Source organism: Bacillus rossius, chromosome 3, assembly GCF_032445375.1.
Source record: "Bacillus rossius redtenbacheri isolate Brsri chromosome 3, Brsri_v3, whole genome shotgun sequence".
In the NCBI taxonomy this organism is placed as follows: domain Eukaryota; kingdom Metazoa; phylum Arthropoda; class Insecta; order Phasmatodea; family Bacillidae; genus Bacillus; species Bacillus rossius.
The window spans coordinates 17,625,950-17,639,630 of NC_086332.1; the positions used below are offsets into that span (position 1 = coordinate 17,625,950).

Below are 13,681 nucleotides of genomic sequence, written 5' to 3' on the forward strand. Positions count from 1 at the left end.
TTTTCATATTTATTATGTTTATATTTGTCGTTTATATTTAGTTTTTTTGTTTACATATTGACTGTACTTTACAATAATTACACAAAAAAAGTTGGAAAGATTTTTTTATCTTGTACTTTTCCTACTTTTTATTTCGATTTTTTTTTTTCATTTTACTTTGAATAGCAACGTTACTCTCCGAAACTGTTTCAAATTCTCCCTGGAGCGGGCGAAAGGAATCAAATTCGGTAGGCGGAGAAGTCGCCCCTAGCGAGGGGATTGCTAATGAAATTCTGCTCGGCTGAAGGGTCGGTGCCTACCCCTGGTGGAGGGGAGGAGGGGCGGTCAGGGGGGCTGTACCCTAGATTATCCAGTTCCCTTTTCCTACTTCTCAGAACCTAGATGCGAACAATATATGTTCCATCTGGGATTGCAGTCCGATACACGAGAGCTATTCCTTGTTGACTCGTCTGGTTTCAATTTCCTTCGCTAAACCCCTTTTCTCTCCCCCCCCCCCCCCCTTTCCATCCATCCCCTAAACCCTTCTCTTGAAAGCTTCTCTCGAAAGGAAAATGGTGATTGAGGAGAAAAAGGGGGGGGGGGGGGGGGGGCGAAAATTCGGTCCTGACGCCGCCTGCTAAAACCTGAAGGCGATGTGCCACCGGTCCGCTCCCGGCAGCCAATCAAAGAGCTGCGTTCACTTTACAGTTCAGGTATTACTCGTCAGCAAAACCTCTGCCCGCCATACCCTGCGCGTAAGCTGCCATGAACTTCCTTTGAAACTACTGTCGCCTGTCGCACGCAACACACATCCACTTCAATTTTTAAACGCGTAATCTAAAATAATATAATATTTTATGCCACAGAAGAGGCTCTAAACTCTTGAAATATAAATGGAAAACATCGGGGCTCAGAAACTGGGTAGCTCAGCATTATTTTATGTACGTATTAGTACTACAGTAATCAGTCATTTAACAATTTTAAAAAATATTTAAGATATTTTTTCTTTCCTGCATGTGCAGTAATGATGCCTGATCAGCGCAGTGATTTAAATATTAATATCTTCAGATAATACATGCTTAAGAATTTAGTACAATATTATCTTCTTATACGTATTGCCATTATACATATATTGGTATCTTTATGTCCCCGATAGATCAACCCTCTCTTTACGTCTGCGCCAAAAATCTCGGCTGGTTCTCGTGATCTGATCGGCTCGGATAGTTGAAATATCAGACGACCTGGCCAATTTTGTCGCTGCAAACGTTTCCTGCAGTGATACATACATAATAGTGAAGCATTGGATAAATATATATCGCACTGACGATGATGATTCCTTGGTACCTGTATCTGAACACTGATCCAAGGCAATGCTGCTGCGAAGTAAGTCGTAATGTATGCTTTATTCTGCCGTTGTTTACCAGTGTCTTCTGCGGAAGGACAACACAACGGTTCTGGACCCTGGGAGGATAATGTTACGGGAATGCCAGAGACGAAGCAGGCTCTTGTTGCAAGGCTGCAAGCCAGTTAGCCCAGCGCGCCAAACAGGGGAGGCCAACACTTCCCGGACACAGGTAGCGCCCGTCACTCCGCTACATGATAATGCGATTAAAACGGTGGCTGTCTGTCCCTCTCGAGGGTTCAGCAATCCCCCTAGAACCCCGTCCGCGTGAAGTGGCGTAACTAGGACGCCGTTGTTCTCGCAACTTCTGGTGTTGGGACGACCTTGACGACGCGACATTTCTGAGGACTACGAGAGCTTTGCAGCGCAGGTATATAAGACGACACCGATCCATGGTCGAGAGCGTCGTTCATCACACGTCGCACGCGACGGATAGACAGCTCGTTAATTTTCCAACGAATAATTGAGGGTGCTCGTATTTGCCAATTCATGAAACCTCTCGCACAGAGCCGGTCGCAGTTCGGTTACTGTTGTTTTCGTATTCTTCGGTGAATAATCATTCTGCAATACCGGTGTACCTCACGGCTATTGAAGTTGGTTTTGATACTGTTGAACGTAAGAAATTAATTTTTCGCTTCCGTGTCACGTCGCTGAAAAACATTATTTATTGTTATTTTTCCTCCATGGTGATTCACTTTGTAGTTGAGCGACCCTTGCACGCCATAATTCATCTCTCCGTCAGATCGTCAACTGAATGAGCGTAGACGATGTTTTTGCAACGACACTGAGCCTCTCCTCTCAGAGGATACCCCACATCAAGCATTTTCAGCCGCCAAGACGTCTGGCGCAGACAGTGCCACACTTTTGTGTCAGCCATAAAAAATATTCAAGAACAGTGCGGCATATTGTTCATAAACACAGCTGTAAGATAGTAAATTAGTGAATTGCATTGTGCCTACACTCAAGTGTGTATGCAGTAAAAAATGCTGGGAATTTTGGGAATCGTTAAAAAAAGGAGGGGATTGTTTTAAATTTAACCTCACTAATGGGGGAGAGGATCAATGATTTCTCTCAAAAATAAAATAAAAAAAGGCAGAACATCATTATAAAAAATATATATGAGTATTAGTTACAAAAATTCCCTAACTACGGCTTCTTGCTCCTTGTTTTATTTCTTTTTCCTTATTTAAAAGGGAACCTACCCCCACTGAATAGCATACAGTGCAAGATATTGTTCGTTAATTTCCCGTTCAAATGTGTGGGGTATAGTAAGAAATTACGAATGGTAAATATATTTTCCATGAATCGATTTTATCCCTTCCTGTAATTATTTATGAAAAAGTTAAACCATCGGAAATTCACCGTTTATGGTAATTTTTTCATACAATGTATAGGTTAGTAACTTCCCTAACATGTTTAGGAACATAAACAAAAAAAATTGTTTACAGTGTAGATCAGTGAAGTTGTCAGGACTTGGAGATCAAGACAACGTTCACTTCGGCGTGAACTCGGTTCACTTCCGACACGAGGACGGGTCTACTTATATTGAAGTAATTGCAGCTCTCTTCCTCTTTCCATCCCCCACGCGCGTCCCTTCATCAGATATTCCTCCGCCGTTACTCCGCCCACGCATCGCGCACGCAGGCGAGAGATGGAGCTAGTCGGTTCCTCTGCGGGACGTCAATCTTTAACGACTCGTTGAGGCATTCCGTTTGTAGTCGAGCCTTTGCAACGACCCCTCAGTTTTTACAAGGCTTTAATGGGTTAACATTGAAAAGCTTACGCTAATTTAATTATCCACGCTCCTTTGACGAGTAAGCATACGATCGGCGGTTGCGTCGTTGGTTGTTCAATGATTTTAAAGTTTGTCGTAACGCAAAATTTCGTGTACATATTACGTGGTTTAAATTAACTGTGGTCTAAATTCAGCGAAACAGAGACGCAAATAGCTGTAGCCTCTAAGGCCCAACATTATTATTTTTTTTCACTTGGCCAATGATGCTGGAGCGTAATTATTAATCTTTGACACCTATCACCGAATTATTTCAAATTTACTTTAAAATTTTCTCTATGTTTAAACTCTTATCAATTTTCATGTTTAGGTAGATTTCAAATAAATACAACCTATTGTAGACGTTACTATGGTGAAACTTCTGGAAAAATTTTATACAGTTTTTTGTTTCATGGTCCATAGACCCAAAAACCTTCGTCAATTCAAAAGTTTATATATATATATGTGTGTGTGTGTGTGTGTGTGTTGGTGTGTGTGTGAACGCAATAACTGCCGTATTTGTTCTCAAATCACTTCCAGACTGATACATAAAATCTAGTAGTAGAAAATCTCGGTCGAATTCATTAGTCGGCAATATCCAACCAAATGGGGAAGGTTTAAAAAAGCAGATAAAACGTTATAACTCCCGTAATATAAAAAATATCACATTCTTTTGAACGTTGCCAAAATCTTTTGTTTGAATAAGTTTTTGAAACTAACAATCATAATAGCAAGATGATAAAAAAATCAAGGGTTGACGGACAAAAATATAACTCTGTTCATAAGCATAACATAAAATTTGTACAAATTATCTATTAATCTTATAATTTTTATATAAAACTTTTGTCTGAAACAATTTTGTATAAGACGAATCATTGTTCCAGAGGAATGAAAAATAAAGAGGTAGAATTCTAAAAAATTCACAATTTTGTACCTTGACAACTGTTAAATCCATTCCGTTTTATTGTAAAATCTTAAATTAATATTATCTACAACATTCGTCAGAATAATTTTTATACGACCAACCATCACTGAAAGGGGTAGATAAACAAGGATTGGAGGGGGAAACCTCCCTTCAAAGGCACAATATCAAATTCGTACAAATTGTGTATTAGTCATAATTATTAAGTATAAACTTTTGTCTAAAACAATTTTTGATAGTACAAACCATTACTGCAAGGGGTGGAAATAACAAGGGTAGAAAAACAAATTGTCATTACGTTATTAATACATTTACTTTCATTTCCATGATAATTTATTTTAAAACGCCTAAATGTTATCTAAAACCTTTGGCTGTAACCATTTTTGATGAAATGAATTACTGCCGTAAAAACAGGGGTTGAAATTTAAAAAAATATATATTAAACATTTTTAGTATCAAATTTGTTAGAATATATTTATAACTATCTTATTATTAGCTTGTCCAAAAAAATCATACGAACACGTATTAGTGCAAGGTATGAAAAATAGTGTTTGTAGATCAAAAATAATTGCATGACTATATTACTAAGCATATTATGAAATTCGTTAAGATATTCGATGACGGATGCATCACGTTAAAAAAAATTCGAAATATTTTCGCTGCATGAATTATGAGAAAATGTTAAAACCATATTTTTTAATATTGACGATTATGTTCTAGGGGTTTATAGAAGTTTCCAAAATATTTACAAAAAAATATGTTCTTCGAAATCTACCTACGCATGTAGGCTGTGCATAAAGGGATTTTTAAAAATCAAATATAGTTAATAAAACTCTAACACAGACTGACTGACTGCCAACGCACAGCTTAAACCAGTGGGTCTAGAAGCGTGAGATTTTGCATAGGAGTTCCTTGTATAACGCAAGTGAGCAATAAGAAAGGATTTTTGAAAATTCATCCACTAAGAGGGTTAAATAGGGGGTGAAATTTTGTGAAATAACTTCTGGCACACAACTATATATCTATACTAATATTATAAAGTTGAAGAGTTTGTTTGTTTGTTTGTTTGAAAGCGCTAATACCAGGAACCACTGGTCCGATTTGAAAAATTCTTTCAGTGTTGGATAGTACATTTATCGAGGAAGGCTATAAGCTATATTATATTATCAATAACATTAGGGATCCTTACTAAACGTCCAATTTAGAATCAAATGCGTTGGAGGGGGTTAGATACAACATGCAGTACACGTAAGAAGTGTGTGTTGACAATGCCGCAGGCGCTAGAAGTTTATTTCCTATTGCCTATTAACATTGTTGCCACGCACTAGATGCCTTATCATTCTTAATTTTCCCATACAAGTAAAAAACACCCGTGTGATATTAACAACGAAGCAATCAGTACCCTCATAAGAGTTCAATTAGTATTTAAATACTTTGTATCACTTTAAATCGCAAACCTAAACTATTTTTTTTCCTCTCTCTGTGTTTAATTTGTTTTATTGCCCTTTTTTTCAAGTATATATATATTTTACAGACTTTAAACTTCACAGTAATGTTCCTTATGTTACGCAGGATGACATTTTCCGAAAATTAGATCCCATGGGTGGTTAAAACCAGGCAACAGTGGGTATTTTGTCTGCATGAGAACAGGATTTTGCATTGTTCATGCCTTCTGCGTCTCCATGGCAACGGGCATCGCGCGGCAGTGGCGTACCCACAAGGAGGGGCATGTATAATGAGCAGCGCAAGAGTGATCTGCCTGTAGACTGCCGTAGCGAAGTACGGGTACATCAGTTGTACGTTGCGTGCACTAGTCGGGAAACCATCGATGCTATTCATTTTCTCTCCAGTACATTATACGGCATTGTAATAAATTTTCACTGAATTACTGTAAATGGGACATGTGGCTTAATTGCTTTCCGTTAGTATAGCCGTGCGAAGCCGGGTCGGGCAGCTAGTATATGTATATATATATACACATATATATACACATACGTATGTGTGTGTGAGGGAGTGTGTGTGGGTTGCATATTTTGTGCCAAAGTTACATTTTTACATTTTTGTGACTTGCCAAAAATGAGACCTAAATACATTTAAATATTTATGTTTAAAAATAAATTACGTGGTTTCTTCTAAACATAAGACAATATTGTTACAAGGATACTAGAGGCAAGGTAACGAGGCAGGCCAGTCAGCTAGGTGCGCTGGCCAGTGAAGCAGGTGGCGGGGGGAGGGGGGGGGGGGTCCAGGTAAGGTCGTTCATTTGTACGGTGATCAGATTAGGAGCGGTGCCTTTCTTCTTCCTCTCGGCTGGGCTGAAGCAGAGTAACTAGAATGCCATATTTCTCGCAGCTTCGAGAGTTAAGTTGGAGATTTTGACAACGCTACATCGGGAACTGAAACATCCGGGTGTTTTATGTGTGGTGAACGAGTGAGCAGTGTGAAGCAGTGTTTTGAGACAGAGGTGAGTGGTTAGAGAAAAAAAACATTAGAGAAAGCCAATGTTGAGCCTAGCTCCATTGGGGAGATTAAATTGTGGACTTAATGAAAGTGTGATTGATTTGTGGACAAACGGTTAAATGGTTACAATTTATCGAAAAGTGTAAATATTAGGTAATAAATACAAACCTATTTATCCTTTCCGAACTTATCTTCACTGGTAACAATATTATTTGACTAAGTTATGTTTATTTTTTTACAATTTTTGAAAGTTTTAAATACAAATAAAACTACATAAAATAATCTAAAGCAGTATTGATAATCTAATGAAGTAAATAAGGACTGGAAAGTTTAGGTTCTGTAATCCGTTTAGCTATACTTTTGTAAAGGCCATCAAAATGTACAAAGTGAGACTTTAAAATCTAATTATGAATACAATTATTAAAAAAAAATTCTTTAAAATTTGTAATTTATGTACATGGCGTAAATTAAAATAACAAAAAAAAAATTTGCAGAGTAAGCTTAAAAATCCTCTGTAATTTAAAACTCTAATTGTCCTACAGTTTAGTTTCTCTAATGTAAATATCCTTAAATTGTACAGTTCTCGAAAGTAAAACCAGTGGTATCTCCGTTTATCCTTTGCAAATTATTCCATGATATTTCTGTCTCGAATATTGGCAACCGAATGAACCTAGTTGACAAAAACACAGCGGCAGAAGGATGTGTAGAACAGTGGCGCTACTTTGGAGACTAGTTGCATGCCAGAGGCTATGTCTTGTCGAGTCTCGAGTCGGCGCCTGGAAGCCAGGGGGGGAGGACGCTCACCCCCTTCCTTCCCCCTGTCCTCCAGCTCGCAGAGAGCACGCGTCGATACGGGCGGGCGCCCCGCTGCCCGAGGCTGGCCGGGGTAATGCAATCTTTCCTTACGGCCGGCGCGAGAAGCCCGGGGAGCAAAGCTTGTTAGCGGCGGGTACCCTCCTCCTCCCCCATCCTCCTACTACCAACCCGCTGCTCGTTTGTTCCGCGGCTAATTGGTTTAACTCCCAAGCCACCGCCGCGGCCCGCTGTCTTCGGCTCCGGAGGGCGCTGGCCGGGATTACGGCCTTCTCAGGCGGCCGCGAGACCTCCTCCCTGGAATACATGCTCTCCTCCCCTCACCTACCCCCTTCCCCGCACTCCGCGCACCGCCACGCTCGGCGGAGCACAGCACTCCAACTGTCTGGAGTCGCGGTGATCAGACCCCTACCTGCGGCTTCCACGCTCCTAGCGGCCGAGACAGGAACTGCTTGTCGGTCATCCTCTTCGCCAAACCTCTTTTGCTGCGAAAACCATCGAAATGTTAGTGGTAATATAAAGTCGTTCGTTTCTTTCACGTGTAAAAATTTTTAGCCCTCGTTGTAGGACATTTGGCAGGAGTAATCTCGCGAATAGAACTGAAGTCACACGGAGTGGAAATGTGCAACGACGGTGCTGCCATCTGTGGCGGATGGCGTGAGCCAAAGTTCACCAAGCCAACGAGAAACGTTTTTTTAATTTTGTGCTGTCATCATTTGTGGGGATTTTTCCGTTCGCTTAGTCCATTTTTCTTTTTTGTTTGTTGACCATATTCCTGTTATGGAATATTATGTGGTGTTTATATCCTGTTGACAACAGAAATTTTTTGCTTAATTTGTGTTTTTGTCTTCTGGAGTTTTTTGTAGTTTTCTTCTACAGACATACATGTGCTTAGCAATGGCGTATGTCCAAAAGCTTACATAAATTCGAGAAACGTTATATTATTCGCTGTTCATTTATTTATTTAACAAAATGGGCAGTATTTTTCCTTGTCGAAAATCAGGTCCAAAGCCGGGGTTAAGTTGTGTTTTTTTTTCAAGTCTTTCTCCTCTTTAACGGAGCCGTTTCATTGTATAGTTTAACCTTTCGATAATCGACGTGGTTTGCTCCGGCAACGAATTCTAGCGGCGGGTTCGGAAATTACGTATGTTTTGCGTCCAGAAATGTATTTTAAAACATAATTTGCGTATATATTTATCACGCTTGGCATTGTTTTAAATAGTGTTACGTTAAATTTTGTGTCCGAGTTGTTTCGTATTATAGGTGCATTTGAAACATAAGAACACATGAATTTGCTCGTTACCAAGGTCACATGTTTACACATCTCTGGCGAGTTCTGAAAGTCTCGCTCACATTTTCTCTCCCCCCCCCCCATCCACCCCTCCTCCCCTTGGTTGTGTTTCTTTGCACGTCCAATCCATGCACATGTTTGTTGTGCATTGTTATTACAGCTACTAATTTTTTTTTTGTGGATTTTGCTTTACATTTTACTCTCATTGTAAACAATCATTTCTATTGCTATCTCATTATCAGCTGCACGAATATGAATAATTTGTAAGCATATTCAAACTTAGTTAACCAAAACTAAATTAAGTTTGGAACCCGATTATTTTTGTTATCTTACCAGAAAAGAAAAAGGAAACTTTAAAACTGTCTAAAATTAAGTGAGTGGGCCTATACAGATAATAGCTTCAACTTTTGAAATTTTTGCACCCAAAGTTCTTGGACATCAACTTGTAGTTGCCTTACTCATGTTTAAATATATTCGTCAGTCGGTTAATTTTGACATGTTTGAACAACCTCCAAATAATTATTAACCTCATATTTAATACAAAAATTATTACATTCCTTTGACGCGCGACGGCTGGTTGAACCACAGTCTTGCAAGTTCATCTTCAAAACGTGTTTGGTGAATGACGTTCGGCCATAAATGTTTTGATTATTTTTTGACGTGACAACGTCTAATAAATCGATGAACGCTGGCTGCACGCATGAAAAAGGATGACCCATTGTCCCAATACGCACATTGTCCCGTTACGCTTTATCCCGTTACACTTTGTCCCGTTACGCTTATTGTACGCTTGCGCCGCATCTATCTCTCTTCCACTCGATTGGAACAACCATCGATTTGACTTTTTCGAGGCACATTAAACTTGAAACATTCCCATTCGTTTCCTACTTTTCCTATCATCGTCCTATCCTTAACAGAATAACACAGATTGGAAGAATTTAAATAGCAAACATGTACAAACGTTTTAATTAAAATAATCTGTTCGTTAATGTAATAAACATATTTGAATTAATAAATGCAAATAAAAGTAAATTTATCAATTAAATGCTGTATTTCGTTTCACTCCTTCTTTGTTTAAGAGTTATAGTTAAAATAATCTGTTCGTTAAAGTAATAAACATATTTGAATTAATGAGTGCAAATAAAAGTAAATTTATCAATTAAATTGTAGATTTCATTTCACTCCTTTGTATCCATACAGAATAGTGATAATTCAATAAAAATTATTCAATTTTATTCATAAAAGTATGCAATCATTTTTTCAATGTTTTGTTATGACGTTGTCACGTTAAACTATCGTTCGTAAACCGACTTTACAGACAACCAATTTTTTCGGACGTGTTTCGCTTCTGTATGCTTAGGTGTTCTATATAGTTGACTAAAAGCTACGGAAATTGAATAGCTGATCCGAAACTATGTGCGTGTTTCTCCGAACGGGAAGCATTTCGGAAGGGCCTATACATCAAAACTACTTCTTGTGAAGTGTGTGCTACATAGATTGTGAAACAACTCTATAGCATCTTGATTGCGCACATTCGTTCTCTTTTTATGGCCCATAGCCAGGAAATTCGTAGTTTTTTTTTCTTGTGAACAGTAAATCAATTCAATGATCGAAACTTTAACGGCCTTACACACATCCAAACGGAATTCCACAAGTCGAGAGCCGCTTCATGACTAGCCCCTATAATAATTTGTCTTATCTCGTAGAGAGAGTCTATCCTGCCGGGGTATACGTCATAGTTAATCCATTTTTATCAAATAAGTTCAGGCCGATTAATCGTCAAGAGTATTCCAAACAATTCGTCCGATATGATTGGTTTTTCTACAACTATCTTCAACATCGGTTGCGAATATCTTTTATCGTGTTATTTTTCAGCCTATCGAGCTAATTAGAACGCGAGAAGCTATGCTGGAATGCTGACTGAATGAAATCAGTGTTTACTTACCAATCTCCGTGTCTTTGCAGCCCATTACCTTTCTTAAAATTTCCGCATTACTCCTGTATCAGTTACTGCACACAGTAATCATGTGCCAATAAGTTATGTCAAACGTGGCAAAACTTGTTCTAAGCAACGGTTTGCAAGACGGTTAACATGATAGTGACATCTGGACATGATATTACAGATTAATAATAACTTTAACTCAAGGCAAGAGAACAAGCAGACTAAAAGTGTGATGCTGATGATAATTATGTACATTTTCGCAATTCTGGGCTTGGAGACAACAATTGTGTTGGAAACTGCGACGCACCTGCTATTTTATTAACAACGTGAATTTTTCAACTATTCTTAATCACGGAGGTGAAGGACAAGCACATTGTCAGTAATTTATAACTTGATGTAAGCTTTTGGACATACGCCATTACTAAGCACATGTATGTCTGTAAAAGAAAACTACTTACAAAAAACCCAAAAGTCAAAAACAAAAATTAAACAAAAAATTGCTGTTTTTTTTTTTTTTTTTGCTTTTTTGCTTGATTTGTGTTTTTGTCCTTTGGGTTTTTTTGTAGTTTTCTTCTACAGACATACATGTGCTTAGCAATGGCGTATGTCCAAAAGCTTACATCAAGTCATGCACTCCCATTGCACAAATCTTTCAAAGATAATGTCAGTAATGTATAATAGGGGGAAAAAAAATTTTTTTTCAGCATTAAGAATCTTTCATGGAGTCGGGAATCGAACACGGAACCAGCGATTCATCAGTCGCTCCTAACGCGGACTAGAGACTCGCTGCAAGTTAATTCAAAATCCCGCACTTTTCGACCAGCAACGGCGAAGCCGCGATGAGCCCGGTGGACTCGGACGAAGGCGGATCTGCGGCCCGAGTGAACCACTCCAGCGGGGAAGAGATCGTATCAGCAGCCAGTCCAGTCCTCGGTGGAAGCCGGGGAGGGAGTTCCCCCTACAACTCGGGGTCATAAACTCCGCGCCCTTCCTGCGATCGCCGCCCTGCGGGATAAATCCTCCGCCCGCTCGATACAAACATTTCCCGGGAAGGCGGCGGGAGGGAGGGGAGGTGGAGGCACTCGGGACAGAGAAAGCACTGGTAACAAGAGCTGAGGGCCAGCCGGGTCGTTACCACAACGCCGAACGTCCAATAACGCCGAATACCATAACGCCGAATGCCAAAATTGACCGCAACGCCGACAGCTAGAAAACTGCTGTGTACCACAACGCCGAAATACAGTAACGCCCTAAAAATGTTGCTGAGCGGAGGGGGGGCGGCACAGGAGCAAAATGAAAAAACAACAGAATGAAATTTGTGTGTGTTTCTTAAATGTATCTTAACGCCGAAATACCTCAACCTAACCTAACCTAGGCTAGCCTAACCTAGCCTAACCTAACCTTACCTTACCTAACCTAACCTTTGTGGCAGTCATGCAATGACATTTTTCGACGTTAATGTATTTCGGCGTTGTGGTACACAGCAGTTTTCTAGCTGTCGGCGTTGTAGTCAATTTGGCATTCGGTGTTATGGTTTTCGGCGTTATTGTACGTTCGGCGTTGTGGTACTTCGGCGTTGTGGTGCGTCCCCGGCCGGCCCTCGCGAGCGAAGACATGCGGTGTGTGTGTGGTTCGCGGACTGTTGCCCCTGGCAGGCGGGGCGGAGGGAACTCGCCACGAGGCAGACTGCGCAAGGCGGAACCGCGCAACAGAAACACGCGCAGAAATGTCTTTTCTGGGGTAGGGAAAAATAAAAGCACGTCGCCCGCTGTTTGCTTTCAATTTCTTTCCTTTTGTTGGCGCGGACGACAGAATTTTTTTTGATAGGATTTCGTAGGGGAAGGGGTTTATATATCCCACCATCCCCCTCCCTGCGTACGTCCCTGCTGACTGAAAAAGGCTGGATTTATAAAGTTCTCAAGAATTGCAAGAGCGCAAGGACGCAACGCGGTACAAACGCAAGAGAAGTACGGTTTTTTTATATATAAAACATGCGAGTCACAAGACATCACCAATTCTACGACTTAATTCCTGGATTCCATTGCACTGTTCATCGGTTCCTTGCCTGTGTTTGTCCCAACAATATCAAGTCCAAATATATATGAAGTCTTTAAAAAATATACGAGTGAAGGGTCCTAGTTTAGATTAAAGTGTGGCTTTAAAATCGTAAGACTTTCTCCTCGTCCTTAATCAACAAATAGCTTTCGTGCATACCTTTTGGAGATGAAAGGATCAATAAGTAATGTAAAGTTTGTAAAATTACAATTGTATTTTCAGTGCAATCCCACTGATATAAATATCTAAGAATCTGCTTGTGACAATAATTCCTTTCAACAACTGCCTGCCTTACACTTATTTCAACTAAGGAAGTAAGTAGTTTAGGATGTGTGAGTGTGTAAAAAACTTTGCCGTCATAGTAATTTGAAGTCAAAATGAGGACTATGCCTATCTGTTCACAATTTGGATAGCAATTTTTTTTAATTATAATAGATAATATTCTAATTAGATACTGGCTTGACTAACAACATTCACTTTGATAGAATTTTTTACGATTGTTCCTAGCGATGTTACTTTCAAGCTATTAAACTAACTTCTAGCATCAGTCTTTATACAGATAGCTAACCAGAGTGTCTCTAATTTTAGAACAGACACCCCTCCATAGACTAATATTTTAATGGTTTCAACTGACTAGGTATTTGAAAGCAATCTTGGCTGAGACGCAGTGCAGTGCAGAGAGCGCCTGTGTTGCAGGCTCGCCGGGCCTGGACGGCAGAGACGGAGTCCCTGGCGAGCCGGGGCTGGATGGCATCCCGGGCAGGAACGGCCAGAACGGCGTGCCCGGGCTGGACGGCACCCCGGGCCTCAACGGACTCAACGGCCGCCACGGCTTCAACGGCACGGACGGTGAGTGGGCGCCGCCGCGTCTGCAGCGTGACCCGGTGTCAGTAGTATGACACGGTGTGTTCTGGTACGGTGCCGCCACGCCAGTGGTTTCACACGGTGAGTTCTGGCACGGTGCCGCCACGTCAGTAGTATAAACTAGTGAGTTCTGGGAACGGTGCCGCCACGTCAGTAGTATGATATGGTGTGTTCTGGAACAG

The 13,681-nt window shown here is 40.3% G+C and overlaps 1 protein-coding gene across 1 annotated transcript in view; it reads left to right on the top strand.

The window, feature by feature from the left end:
- LOC134530022 (uncharacterized) overlaps window positions 1-13,681 on the top strand; it is a 231,586-nt gene that overhangs the window by 129,691 nt on the left and 88,214 nt on the right. The window contains exon 4 of the mRNA XM_063364550.1: window positions 13,332-13,484. Within this exon, the coding sequence (XP_063220620.1) occupies window positions 13,332-13,484 (153 nt within the window). The remainder of the gene's footprint in view (window positions 1-13,331; window positions 13,485-13,681) is intronic.